Source organism: Pleurodeles waltl, chromosome 10 (genome assembly GCF_031143425.1).
Source record: "Pleurodeles waltl isolate 20211129_DDA chromosome 10, aPleWal1.hap1.20221129, whole genome shotgun sequence".
NCBI classification, from domain to species: Eukaryota; Metazoa; Chordata; class Amphibia; order Caudata; family Salamandridae; genus Pleurodeles; species Pleurodeles waltl.
The window spans coordinates 796,991,271-797,005,924 of record NC_090449.1 but is presented as its reverse complement, the minus strand read 5'-3'; the positions used below and the strand labels follow the sequence as shown (position 1 = coordinate 797,005,924).

Sequence of the window (14,654 nt, the reverse complement as noted above, 5' to 3'; positions counted from 1 at the left end):
AGGGCCTACATTAGGGATGATGTATAAGAATTAAAAAGGAAGGTTTAGGCCTGGCAAAAGGCTTATTTTGCCAGGTTGAAATGGCAGTTTAAAACTGCATTACAGGCTGCAGTGACAGTCCTGATACATGTTTTAAAGGGCTACTAAAGTGTGTGGCACAATGAGTGTTGCAGGCCCTCTGGCAGCATTTAATTTACAGGTCTTGAGTACATGGAGTACCATCCACTAGGGATTACAAGTAAATTAAATGTGCTAATCAGGTGTAGGCCAACTTTTCCATGTTTTAGGGTGAGAACCCTTTAGCACTGGTAAGCAGTGGTAAAGGGGCAAAGAGTTCCAAAGCCAACAAAAATGAATTCAACAAAATAGGAGGGGGGAAAGCAAAAGGTTTGGGGGGCTATCACCCAAGGGTGTCAGGTCTAACAATATCATATACATACATACATATTTATATACATACACACATACATACGTTTTCACAACACTTTTCCTCCATTTTTTCCTTGGTGAAAACTCTTCATGTAGCATGGACTGGAGCAAAATCTATTGGCTTCTTGCTACACTACATTGAGTAAGTAAAACATTTCTGTCACCACAATAATAAAAATAAAAATGAATCTTCTATAGCTTTAACTTATTTTTAAAATTGATTTATGATAACTATTTTTGTCTGTGCCATAAAACACGTGTAATAACATACCTTCAGTAGTATAAATTACTTAACAAGGTGTTTTCAAGGAATATTAGGGGACAAAGCGTTCTGACCCATCAGTGTAAATGTGCCAAGATATTCCAAAGGCTACAGGAAAGACAATAACTGTTTGGAGGTATGTATGAAAATAAACAGTAAGACCAAGACTGAGAAAATATGAACTAAGCAAGAGTTATTATTAAGGAATTAAACAGAATGCACTGCTTGATGGAGCACAAGATAAAACGAGAACGGGTGATACAAAAAGACAGAGTATTCAGCAGTACAGAATTCTGATGATAGGCAAAGAGGGCTTACCAACAGAAAAATTAGGGCCAGATGTAGAGTTTAGGAGATAGGTATCTCTATGACAACATGATGAATTTATAGAAGTGCATTATATTATGGCACTTTTATAAGGCTGATGGAATATCATTTTGTGAGGCTGTAACCCATCTGCCAAACTGCCTTTAACTTTTTGGATGGAAGCTGTTAAGTTTTATATAAAAGAGCATTGCCATTGGATTTTGTATCAAATTGTATCTTTAGTTTTATATATAACAAACACTTAAAGAGTTTCAAAAGATAATGGGCAAACGTGTTTAAATGAAATATCAACTCAAGAATAAGGGCCTCATTACGAAAGACTGCCAGGGTCACAGTGGCGGTCTGACCGCCACCAGACCGGTGGTCCAACCGCTTTAGCGGCAGTCTGACGGCCACATTATGACTGTGACGGTTGCGCCACAGTCGGACCACCAGCACCACGAGTTTACCTCCACAGGAGGGACTGACGGTGCTGGTGGCCCTAATCCTCTGGGGCAGCGCTGCAAGCAATGCCGACCTGGGGATTACGACCCCCCTTGCAGACAGTGAACAGCGTGATGGGTGCTGATGCACCCTATGCACCGCAGCATTGCTGCTGGCTCAATTATGAGCCGGCGTCAATGTTGTGGGCTGTTTCCAGCTGACCCAGTGGGAAACTCTTAATGGGGGCCACGGGAAGGCAGCTGCACTGGCGGCAACCTGACCAAGGGAGTTTGGCGGCCGGCTTTTCCATTCACCAAACTTATAATGACCCCCTCAATCTTCAGGAGTCAGTAAGTGGTTCCAATTTTATGACAAGTTATGATAATAATCAATAAAAGTAGTTCAAGTATATAAACCATGAAAAAAATAAACATGAGGGAAACACTGTTAAAACTGACTATTCAAATAGTTTCTTACATTTCAATGAAGATATGCAACAGGTTGATGTTTGTGTTAATACCTTAGCATTTGAAAACAGCATTTTACTTAAGTCATTATCCAACTTCATTGCACATCATCAGGAATGTCATCATGAAGATGTTTGGAATATGTGGGAAAGTGTGGGTAGATGTAGGTATTATGTGGGAAGAATTAGATATGAACGATGAGCTTTGTAATGGAACACTTACTCGAGTATCAGCACCACACAAAATGTTCATCATCACTACTGATGTGAAACCACTGCTGATATCCCTTTACATTTTTCTTGTGCATTAGATCACAATAAGGCAGCAATGTACATTTTCTGATTGCTCAGCTTATACCTGTTTCTCTCCCCATGTGTCTTTTCCTCCCACTGTTCAAGGACTGCTCTTTTCAATGAGGTGATTGCAGTAGATGGTATAAAAAAACACAAAACTCACTGGCATCAGGACAGCTGATGATCCCGGCATGGTGGGATTGGGAAGGGTACCGGGCATAGATGCAGGCATGGGCTGTCGTTGTCTGTTGTGTAGATGCAGGAGTGAAGACAGTGAGCCTGGAACAGGCCTACGATAAACGAGAACAAAATCCTGTTAGTATTAAATGAGATTAAACAGAGAGTAATGTAAAGTCCCAAGTAAAAGCTGGAGCAATCTCAGAAGACATAACTGATTGAATGAACCATTCATATTTTCACTGTACTGGCCATGTGTACTTACATATCCACAGCATATCCACAGCATAATATCTTAGGTATGTCTATGCTACTGGCAGATTATAAATACTTACTTTGACTATGTTAGTTTAGTACTAAGACTCACTGCTGTTTATGGGACATATAGGGGGTCATTATGAGTCTGGCGGCTGCATGACCGCCAGACTCACAGTGGTGGCCCTATTGCCAACAGGCTGGCTGGGGGACCACCACATTATGACCGTCGCGGAGCCACCATGGTCAGACCACCGACACCACCAGGATGCCACAAGCCGGCAGCCTGGCTGTCCCGGTGGTTTCACATCCGCTTGCAGCGCCGCCCTGGGGATTAGGAGTTCCCATATGCCAGCCTTTCCATGGCGGTTCACACCGCCATGGAAAGGTTGGCGGAATGGGGGACTCCTGAAGGGCCTTGGGCCACTGTAAAGTGGGTCAAGCGAAGAAAGAAGATCAAGAGTCAGACCAGTACTAAGGGGAATGGAAAAGGTTCATATCCTCCATGTTCTCAGAAATTGAACTACTCAGCAACACAGCAGGTGTATGGTGAGAACAATTACCTGTAGTACAGCCATCAGAGATCAGGCAAACTCATCTGAGCTCTCCCCTGGGTGAGCCATCTCTAAGTCTTAGTTATAATTCAATTAAGCCACTGGAAGAGGACAAGTGCAATGAGAGCCGAAGGGCACGGGTAGCAATGATGCAACTACAAAGGGCAATCCAGAAGATCAACAAGATGTGTACTGAGATTGGGGAACAAGTCACTGCAATGTAAGACAGAATAGCAGACATAGAGATGGATGTCGGGGCACTTAAGGGGCAGACGGAGGCTCATATGTCCCAGCTGTCAGATGTTCTATGGTAGATGGAAGAGTTTGAAAATAGACAGTGCTACAATAACTAGAGATTCCTCTGGATTGCTGAGGGGGCCGAGGGCAATGACATTAAGGTTTATATGATGTCTCTCCTCTAGGTGGCTTTTCCAGAACTAACCTCTTGGAACTGGGATCTAGAGGTCCTGAGAGCCCATCGATTTCCCTTGAAGTTAAATAGACAAGTGAGGACCTAAACATCTAGACCTAGAGCAATTTCAGTATTCTTTGGGAATTACCTGCTCAGATAGGCAAATCTTTGAGAAAGTCCAAACGGACGCAAGTCACTGCTTTGATGGACAGCCTTTTTTGCAAGACCTTACTTTTGTGAGGTTACGGTTAAAAGGAGATGGTGATTAAGACAGCTTATAAGGCCTTTTCCAGACGCTGGGGGAAAGGCTTTTCAAATCAACCCTGTCCAGTTAAAGGTTAATTTTAATGATAAATCGAGATCTTTCACATCTGAAATCAAGGCTAAAGAGCATCGGAATGAGCTAGGGGCAAGTAATTAACACTGGGCTTTCCGCTATCAAAAGCTGATGTTGCAATGTTAGTGGATGAATTAATGCCATTCCTGATTCAGGGCTTCGCTAGTCATGGTGTTCTGTAAAACTCATGTCTAATTGGGTTATGTTGTTTACTTTCTGGAAGATACTTATGGACATTACGGTAAAGCCAGGAGAGCTCTAAAGTATATAACGCTGCTGAGGGAAGAGGTGGTTGGGACGTCCTGAATTTTAAGCTTTATTATGGATGAGCTGCTCTGCAATCTATGTGTCTATTGGTAGGGGGAGGCGGGGAAGATCGATGGAGTGGCAGAGAAGTAGGTTCTACATATGAGTTATTGATTGGAGAAGAGGCAGTAGAGTGTCTGTTACGGCAGATAGAACCTAGTTACTATAAAAAGGTTCGATATAAGATGCTAAAGGTGGCCTATAAGATCTGGACGCCACTCTGGAGAAATTATGGCCTGGGTCACTTATATTTTTATATTCCGCTTCAGCGAAATGTCATGCTTCAGGAGAATTTCAGGGATGTCTATATGTTGGGTTGGGGAAAAACGGGGTGAAAAGGCAGGGGGATTTCTACTCTAGTGGGACTCTAGTCTCTTTTGAGGAGCTGCGGTCGACATTCGAGCTGAATCAGTGTGAGTTTTTCAATTATTTACAAATTTGAGACTTTTTATATATAGGAAAGAAGGGGGTCCTATTGGCTTCTCTGGAATAAAGCTTTTAGGTTATTTAGAGCAGAGGGCAGAATGTTCGAACAACCAGATCTATGAACTCCTAAACTTCCTCTCTAGTGATGATTGAGAGAAGCAGCTGGAAAAATGGCAGGAAAAGCTTGGCTTTTCAGACCGCTCCTTTCTCAAAACCCTGGAATTAGCGCAGCTGGTATTAAGTTGAGAGGTATTTTGGTGAGACATTGGATGTGGTGCAGAGGTGAAATTTAAGTGAGCATTTAGAGGGGGGTTCCGATGTAATGAATAGTGCACTACAGCAGCAAAGGTCAACTGTGTAGTGGTGATGATGATGCATATGTGACTGGTGCTGCTAAGGAGGGCTCTAAAGTAGGTGAAGTTATGAAGAGCTGGATGTGAGGGAGGCGGATGTGAATGCAAAGTTGTGGAGGTGCTGGTGTTGTTGCCTTCTTTGTAAAGCGAGTTGGACCTAACGAGGTTGGTAGGTGTGGCCATGTGAAGACGGTGAGAGGTTCTGTGAAGTGGTTGTGTGAGAATCTTACAGGTTATTGGCATCTTATTCTGTCAATTCACAATGAAGCTGAGAGCCATTTAACTCACAAAAAAGAGGATTTTAATATGCTTCAAACCATCAAAGTGACATCCCCGGCCTGCAGCCAGACATTAAAGCAGCATTCTTGGCATCCCCTGCTTGTAGGCAGACATTAAAGCAGCATCCCTGCTTTCTACCACACCAAAGATGTATCCTTTGTTGGAATGTAGTGAAGCAGTGTTTCCTGACTGCCACACAGGAAAGTGTCACCCTGGCCATATTCTGAGGCATTGTACGAAAAAATTGTGCTGCCTATGCAAGAGGCCATTTTAATATCACTGCATAGGTCAAATAAGCTGTTCCGAGGATATGGGGTGGGGTGTTCATTTAGTATTTGGGGTACGGGTGTGCACAAAACAAGACAAGTAAGCTTTCGCTTCCATTACCTCGTCTTCTGGCACAGCCAATCCCCATCTACTGATGGTACCATGTCTCATAAATGTAAAATCTAAATTCACACCTCTCCTTATCTCAATTCACCCCCTCTCAATAAACCCTGCCTTTCTTGTGATGAAACAATGTTAGCAAAATGTCTTCTACCAGAATGATAAATTCGGTTTATTCTAGATATTGCTAGGACCAGAAATCTGTTTATCTTGTGCATACCCAGGAGCAGTTGTGAGCAATGTTTATTTGCAACAAGCTCATACAACCTTACATGATGATGTTGTCTCTTTGCGTGCAAAGCTGTGATCTATATATCCGCAGGGTTTGTGTAACATAAATCCCCAAATTAAAATAAAATGGAAACAATTGGAATTGTATGACTGTATTCCAGTGTAGCAAAACACCTGACTGGTCTAAAAGCAAACATCTGATGCAATATAAATCAAACACTGCCTTCATCTTACTGAGACAAATGAGAACAAACGGTGCTCTTCTCAAACAAATATTTTTTAGGTTGTATTACTATGTTTTCATTTAGTTCACTTCTGCAGGGGCATTGGTCCCTTGGTATTTTAAGTTTTCTGAAGATTATTTTTCTTCTTTCAGTGAGGATATTTGAAAACCAGAGTGTGCTGAGCTGGTTGTTGTTTTTGAGTGTTTCACTGTCAGTGTTTTCCATGTCTATGATTCTCGTTTCTCCTAGTGTCTGTGTTTCTAATGTGTGTGTCCTAAAGTGTCCCTGCGACCATGTTTTGCTTTGTGGATATTTGGACTTTGTTTTTACTATCGGAATTAATTGACCCTGCAGTGCTGTGGGCTGTCTGGGAAAATCAATTTAAATAGGTTTTGACGCATTTTGCAGGTTTCACTCTGACCAAAGGGTTTTGTAAAGAATGGTTCAAGAGACACAGACTTCATGGGGAAAGCCTTTGATCCCTTAGTCTCCAAACTAAAGTAGTCTAAGTTTAGAACACAACGAATGCATGACACTGTTCGGTTTTGAAGTAATACAATCTGCAGTCAAGCCACCTATTATTTATCTAGCTAAATTAAATGTAATGAATACTGTTTCTATGGATGTAATTTACGCTATTAATACATTATTTTTTGTGTGATGCATATTAATAAGATTAAGTGATGTTTTCACTTTTTACACTACTAGTGTTTGGGCTGTTTTTTTTAAATCGTGAATAAATAGATAAAAATGCACTAGCAAGTGTTGGGGAAAACCAAATTAGTATCCTGACATCTGGTCGATACTGCAGATTAGGGTAATCCAAAAGTGCATGAATACCATACCATTACAACATTCCCCAGTGGAATGCAGAACAGCCACTGCATTGGTGTTTCGGCACAAATTCCCAAAGATTTATCATTCAGTTTTGGCCTGTTTTTATGACAAATAATTTGTCAGGTCTTTCCTGATGAAATTTGCAGGGAGAAAAGAATGGAAACATGGGATTTCGGCACAATTTCTAATCCTAGTATGGTCTATAGCTCTGGTTATAGGGAGGGGTGAAGAGGAGGGTACAGCACCTGCATCCGCGTCGCGCCCTTTCCGCACCTCTGGCTCACCCGCCGCCCGTCACCACAGGGGCACCTCATACGGCAGAGCCTGGGGGGCTGATCCGATGGAACTCTAGCGCCATGCCACCATTCTGATTACCAGCGTAGCCTAGCCTCCCCGTCCACTCTATTTAGAAGGAGCAGACCATAGTTTTTCCAAAGGCAGTGCCCCCACTGACTCTGCTGGCGAAAACACTACACAACAGCCCAACAAAGTTGGGGCCATTGGTGTAAGTACATCAGACCGTCCACCCTTTTTAGACCAGATGGGCTGATGTATTTATACTTCTGTTTGGGACCACCAGTGAAAGCCCAGAGGTTCCGAAAAGAAAAAGAAATAATACCCCCACAGCCTACTTAATCAGTAGATTCTCAGTCTCAGGCCATTACTCATGGAACAATGTCCTACAATAGCATCCGAGATAGTAAATACATGTTCACTTTAAGAAAAATACATAAAACATACAATAGGAAGTATAGTTTATTCCATTAGCTCTAGGTAATAATGTATAAGACTCCAGTGAAACTACTGCGCCTCATCCATATCAAGTGAGAGCTGTGCTTCCAAAACACAGTCAAATATACCAATCTTTGCAGTCATTAATGTAACTGGTAACCTAGCCTCTGTTGAATCTTGTGTGGGTAGTAGTATATAATACTGCTAAAACAGGTAACCACATAAAATAACTATTTATTCCAGACTTTTATCTCCAGTTAGGCCATCTTGAGAAACATTAGGCTAAGCGCCTGATTTCGAGTTTGGTGAATAGGGTCTTTCGCTGAACACTGCCACCGCACCTTCAATCTGCCCGCTCTATTCAGCCTGAGCACAACATAATTCTCACAATTGTGGTGCCCCCAAGTACATCAGACCATCCTGCCTGTTTAGAGTACACGGTCTGATGTATTTTTTTTCTGTTCAGGACCGCCAGGAGAAGCCTGGAGGTCCCGTACAAAACAAAAGAAAAATTACCCCCATTACCTGGGAAAATTCCACGGTGCCAGGGTCATTAGTGTTGTTTTAAAATAAAAAGTTGGCTGAGTGGCCACATGAAACATGGCGGCTGCTAAGCACGGCTGCTCAGCGCACCTTTTGTCCCTTTTGCAGTGGTAGCATCTCATCTGAAAGCATAGATATCTTTGCAGGGCATGTGAAAATCAATAAATATGGTGGGAGATCATCAGGAGGGTATGACCTCCCCACCCCGGTAGATGGCAACGCACCTGCAAACCTCTAAATCAGGCCTAATTCTCCAGGGTAAAGAAACACTTTAATGTTTGCATTATATCGCATTGCAAAATTATTGCATCCACTGCATTAATTTAACCACTACATTAAAAGGTAGGTCTAGGTAAGTTGATGGATGTAAACAGTGTAATTAAATAAACACCTTGATGATGTACTGGTTACAAGATTTAGTGGCTGCAGTATTTTTGAAGGTCCATGGTATTGACCTGTATATGCTGTAAAAAAAACAGCCATCAGTCTGCAAGTAGCGTGAAATGATATAATGCATCAAAGGAACAGAGAGATATAAAACTGTGAAATAATGAAATCGCTTTAATTGTGTTGTTCCAAAACATCCAAACAGTCATTTTGCCCAACCTCAGTCTTTTTTCAATGACAGCAATTGTATGGGCCATCTCAAGATGGCACCTGTCACTGAAATTGTGCAAATTTAACACATTATGCTTCTAAGCCTACTTGCAAATAATTTACTGTCATTGACTCTTCCCTATTGGTTCTAGAAAACATCATTTCATTGAGTACCTACTGAACTAACAGAATGATGCAGTTAGCAATTCCCGTTTAAGAAAAGTGATAGCCACTGGGAGATAAAGTATATACTTAATCTTCAACTTAGAAGATTTTCAGTTGTACAAGAGAGTTAATAGTTTTTAGAATTGACACTCTTATGTCACTGTCTTCTATATGGAACTCAATATTATTCTCAATACTTTTTTTATTTTACTATTATGGTCCGCATTATGAGTTGCAAAATAAGCTCAATATGTTGCAAAATAAGCCCAATAGGTGCAGGTGCTGTACCCTCCTCTTCTCCCCTCCCTATAACGAGAGTTGTGGCCATATTAGGATTAGAAATCTAAACCCGGGACCTGATTGCAATTGGCACTCCACATCACTGCCTCTGGAGCAGAAGTTGGCAGTTCACCAGAGCGCTGGCGGCGTGCTCACTCTGCTTAATGCCCTGAGGCATACTTGGGCCTAACGCAAGTGCCGCAATCTATGGTCCTGGTCTGGGCCTCTGTATGCAGTCGAGGAGAGTGCATTGAAAGAGGTATGGCTGTTCCTCTTTTTAACGCCTGCACATTAAAAGCCGCCACTTACAATTCTCCAATCTGGCCTTTGAGTGCCCTTGCCAGCACTCATTTCCATCTGACTGGGCCTGCTGTTGACTTGTCGCTGCTCCATTGGTGCCGCCTCTTCTGCAACCTGCCTGCACACATGGTCCCAGGTTAAGTGGGGATCTCCTTGACTTGTACCTACACCACTGCTGCTCCAGCTGGCCCTACCACATGCACTACTTGGGTACACTTGCTGTGGGTGGTGCTACACCACATTAAGGACCCGCTGGCTTGCTGCTCCTCTGCGAATTGCCTTGGAACTAAGCCCACTTGTTGTCTTCCCCTGTTGCCCGACTGTTGTGCTGTGTTGTAGTGGGGACCCCGCCCCTTGATTGCCTCTGGCTGTGGGTTCTGCCCTCCTGTAGAACCAGGACCAGCTAGCTGTTCTGGGAGCTACCTCTCCCCATCGACTATGGTGCGTAGGAACCCCAAGCAAAGGAAACTACCATTCAGGTAAAAACACAAGCAGACACCAGTGCAGGAACCGCCAGTGACAATGGAACTGGGGTCATGAGCAGTTATGAGGCGGACTAGGCAAGAAAATGCTTCCACCATAATGTCTGAACTTTGCGCTGGCTTTAGGACCATCAATGCCCAATTTGACACCAATTCCCGTCACCTCGACTGCATGGGTGAACGCCTAGGCAAACAGGACACTTGACTAGAAAATGCAGAGGAGCGAATATTGAAACTCGATAAGCTCACTGCTAAAATAGACAAGAGATTCAAAAAGCTGGAATCCTGACTGCATTCAGTTGCTATAAAAAATGAAGACCTTAAAGCTAGAGAACGGCACAAAAACATATGCATTATTGCCATTGCTGAGATGATGGCCACTGGCCAGATGGACCTCTTTGTAGAGGGCCTGCTTTCGAAGTTGTTGGACCAAAGCAACTTTACCTTTAGATTTGTGGTGGAGAGTGCCACTGGTCCCTCAGCCCCTGCCCAGTGACAGGTACTGCTCTCCGCCCAATTGTAGCCCGCCTTTTAAACTAACGGGATCATGATGTGGTGCTCCATCTGGCCCGGGAAAGAGCCCAGCTTCAATATCAGGGCACAACGATTTCCATATACCCTGACTTCACCATGGTGGTGGTTTAGGATGCGAGGCGTAAATTTCAGGATGCCAAAAATGCACTTTGCAAGCTGGGCCTCCGCTATGGTATGCTGTCCCCCATGAGGCTTCAAGCGGATGTCAATGGCAAACCACTAATTTTTGACAAGCCTGCAGACGTGATGGAATTTTGCAAGAAGTCTTCAAAAGATGCACCCCGAAGGCTCACTCCACGGGCATCCGTTATGGACTTCGTGCCTCAAGATTTACAATGTCATGCCCCTGTTTAAAATGTAGCAGATTTGCTGCATACCATGTCAGATCACATCTAGTAATGTGACTATCGATTCGACTCCAGAACATCTAGTAAAACACATTTTAAACTATAACAAATTAGTGTACCTTATCTATGTGACATTCACATTATTATGCCTATCAAAGATGGGGGGGCCTACTAGTCATTGCGTTACCACCCCTCCAGGGTTGACACCACCCTATCTACTGTTGGGTTTTTATTACAGCCTTGTTGGAATCCTAGGGATTCACCTGGCACGTTTTCGCCGGGTGTGGAAGGGGGGTTGGGGATGGGTTTCATTAGTCAGTTTCAATACTGTTGAATCTCTTTGTTGTTTATGTCCAAGATTGCCTATGCAAGACACCAATGTCCAAACCTTTCATACACCGATGACTAACGCCACATCCACTAAGAGGCCTGCACTAGACGTTGCACTCATATCCTGGAATATCACAAGACTTAATCCCTGGAAAGGGACGCCGGTCCTGCAACTTCTAAACAAACATGGCGCCAAAATAGCATTCTTTTAGAAGACCCACTTGGCACTGGCTCCCCAGCACACCTTTTTCAAACACTGGGGCCCGCGCAGATATTTCTCTGGTTATAGTTCCTATTCCTGTGGGGTATGTACACTCATACATAAAAATCTCCCCTTCCAATTTCATCACACCCTTGCTGATGATCACAGTTGGTACTTACTGATAACGGGCACCTTAGCTGGGCATAAGCTATTATTACTCAATGTATATGCCCCAAACGTAGACTTCCCAGAGTTTTTTCTGACACCGCAGATGCATATTGATAGGGAGGATTTAGACCACATTATACTGGGTGGAGATTTTAATTTACTCCAAGACCTTCAATCAGTCAATCAATCAATCATTTGTTAAGCGCACTACTCACCCGGTAGGGTCTCAAGGCGCTGGGTGGGGGTGCTACTGCTCGAAAAGCCAGGTCTTGAGATGCTTCCGAAGGTGCTAGGTCAGACATAGGTTGACGGGGAGGGAGTTCCAGGTCTTGGCGGCGAGGTGGGAGAAGGATCTGCCGCCGGCTGTGGTACGGTGGATGTGGGGGACGGTGGCGAGGGCAAGGTTGGCGGAGCAGAGCTGGTGTGTCAGACGTGGAAGTTGAGACACTCGTTGAGGTAGGCAGGGCCAGCGTCGTGGAGAGCCTTGTGAGCGTGGATCAGGAGTTTGAAGATGATCCTTTTGTTGACGGGGAGCCAGTGGAGGTCTCTGAGGTGGGCTGAGATTTGTTTGTGACGAGGGAGGTTAAGGATGAGTCATGCTGAGGTGTTCTGAGTGCGCTGAAGTTTTCTCTGGAGCTTGGACGTTGTTCCCACGTAGAGTGCGTTGCCGTAGTCCAGTCTGCTGCTAACGAGGGCGTGGATGACCGTTCTTCTGGTTTCAATGGGGATCCATCTGAAGGTCTTGCGAAGCATGCAGAGGGTGTTAAAACATGAGGATGAGATGGTGTTGACTTGCTGGGTCATAGTGATCGATGAGTCCAGTATGAAGCCAAGGTTGCGTGCATGGGTGGTGGGAGTTGGAGCGGCTCCTGGAGTGGCAGGCCACCAGGAGTTGTCCCATGCTGATTTGTTGGAGCTGAAGATGATGATCTCAGTCTTATCCGAGTTCAGTTTGAGGCGGCTTGCCTCCATCCAGTTGGCAATGGCGTTTAGTCCGTTGTGGAGGTCGGTCTTGGCGGTGGCGGGGTCCTTCGTGAGTGAGAGGATCAGTTGTTTGTCGTCCGCGTAGGAGTCGATGTTAAGGCCGTGGGATCGGACGATGTTGGTGAGTGGCGCTATGCAAAAGTTGAAAAGGGTGGGACTGAGAGAGGATCCTTCGGGTACTCCGCAGATGGTCTTGGTGGCTTTTGACAGGAACGGAGGGAGGCAGACTCTCTGAGTTCTGCTGGAGAGGAAGGATGTGATCCAGTCCAGGGCCCTTTGGAGGATTCCAGCATCATGGAGGCGTGTGCGAAGTGTGTGGTGACAGACGGTGTCGAAGGCTGCCGAAAGGTCAAGTCCTTCGGCTTGACACCACAGCTTCCCACTCCATTGGCAAACCCTGCAGGTTCTGCATGACCATTGCAACACTTACTCCTTGCGCAACCCCTGGAACATCTGCCAATCCACCGCTCGGGCAAATATATTCTATTCGACACCCCATAATACATCGTCACGTATAGGTTTTTGGCTCGTATCAGCATCTGTACTGCCCTGGCTTGACTATACTACACACCTCCCATGTACATTATCAGACCACTCCTCGGTTAAGCTCACATTGCAGATTCCATGATCAGGGTCCCAGAAGTGCCCTGGGCGCTTCCCTGCCATGGCGCTACTGGATATGGTGTTCCGCTCTGAGCTTCACACCACGATTGTGGAATACTTTGACATTAACAAAGACTCAGTTAACAGACAGGCCACATTGTGGGAAGCCTTCAAGGCATATATCAGAGGAATCCGTATTGCCAAGCACTCTCGGGTCCTTAAAGACATTCGTTGGAGCATTGCACGGGTTGAGGTTGCTCTGACAAGACTGGACCAAGAAGACTTTTCACTATAGGCCTTTATGAGCGTTCCTTCCTTATGGAGGAGTTTCATGAGCTTGCGGAACGTGAAGTGCATTTCCACGGCAAGTATGCTTGGGCACTTCGTTATGGAGTGGGCGACAGACAGGGCCAAACTCTGGTTCACCTGCTCTGACTATCTCGTTCTGCCTCATACATATCTGAATTACAAAAGTCTGATGGGACTCCAACCTCTACTGTCACAGAGGTACAGACAGAGCTCCTTCAATATTACAAGCAGGTCTATTCCTTGTGAATGGATAGCTGCTCCCCTGCACTGGTGGCGTAGTATCTCAAAGAGGTTGCTACGGTATGGCTCAACTGGGCACAGCAACAGTTTCTTGGTGAACCCTTCACTTGTGACGAGATCATACAGGCTATTGACTCTTTGGATGGCTCCAAAGCACCTGGTTCTGATGGTTTCATCAGGACCATTTACAAAACATACAAGCATATCCTTGCCCCCCACCTCTTAGACATGTACAAAGAGGCCCCCAACTGCGACAAGCTCCTCCCTTCGCTGCCTAAAGTGGTGATCATTCTGTTACCAAAGCCGGAGAAGAACCCCTGACTGTGTGGGTCATACCGCCTGCTATCATTACTGAACTTTGATAATAAAATCCTGGCTAAGCTCCTGGCCAACCGCTTATCCCTACTAATGGAACTCTGCCCAATCAGGCTTTTTCCCTCACCATTCAACATCTTTACATACAATCTTTGTGGTGCTAGATAGCGTAGCTCCCACTGTCCCTGCCATGGTGGCCCTATTAGACACAGAAAAGGCCTTTGAATCTCTAGAATGGCCATTTCTGGAAGCAACCGTCCACATACCTGGCATGCCACGTGGTTACATCTCCCTTATTATGCTCCTTTACTTCCACTTCACTGCTCGGATTAGAGTCAATGGCACCATAACGTCTGCTTCCCCCATTGACAGAGGCATCCGACAGGGTGTCGCCTGTTGCTGTTACTTTTGATTATTTCAATGGACCCTCTTGTACAACACCTGCAGGAGAAACACATTCAGAGGGGCTTTCAAGTCTGAACGGGCCCATTGTTAATCTCTCTCTATGCAGACAATATTCTGCTATTTCTGAGACATCCAACCGA

The 14,654-nt window shown here is 44.7% G+C and overlaps 1 protein-coding gene across 3 annotated transcripts in view; it reads right to left on the bottom strand.

Annotated features, from left to right (window-relative positions):
• The window catches only part of CREB5 (cAMP responsive element binding protein 5), a 973,618-nt gene that overhangs the window by 172,158 nt on the left and 786,806 nt on the right, over window positions 1-14,654 (bottom strand). For all 3 annotated transcript variants that reach the window (XM_069211454.1, XM_069211452.1, XM_069211453.1), the window contains one exon: window positions 2,365-2,491. In XM_069211454.1, the coding sequence (XP_069067555.1) occupies window positions 2,365-2,491 (127 nt within the window). The remainder of the gene's footprint in view (window positions 1-2,364; window positions 2,492-14,654) is intronic.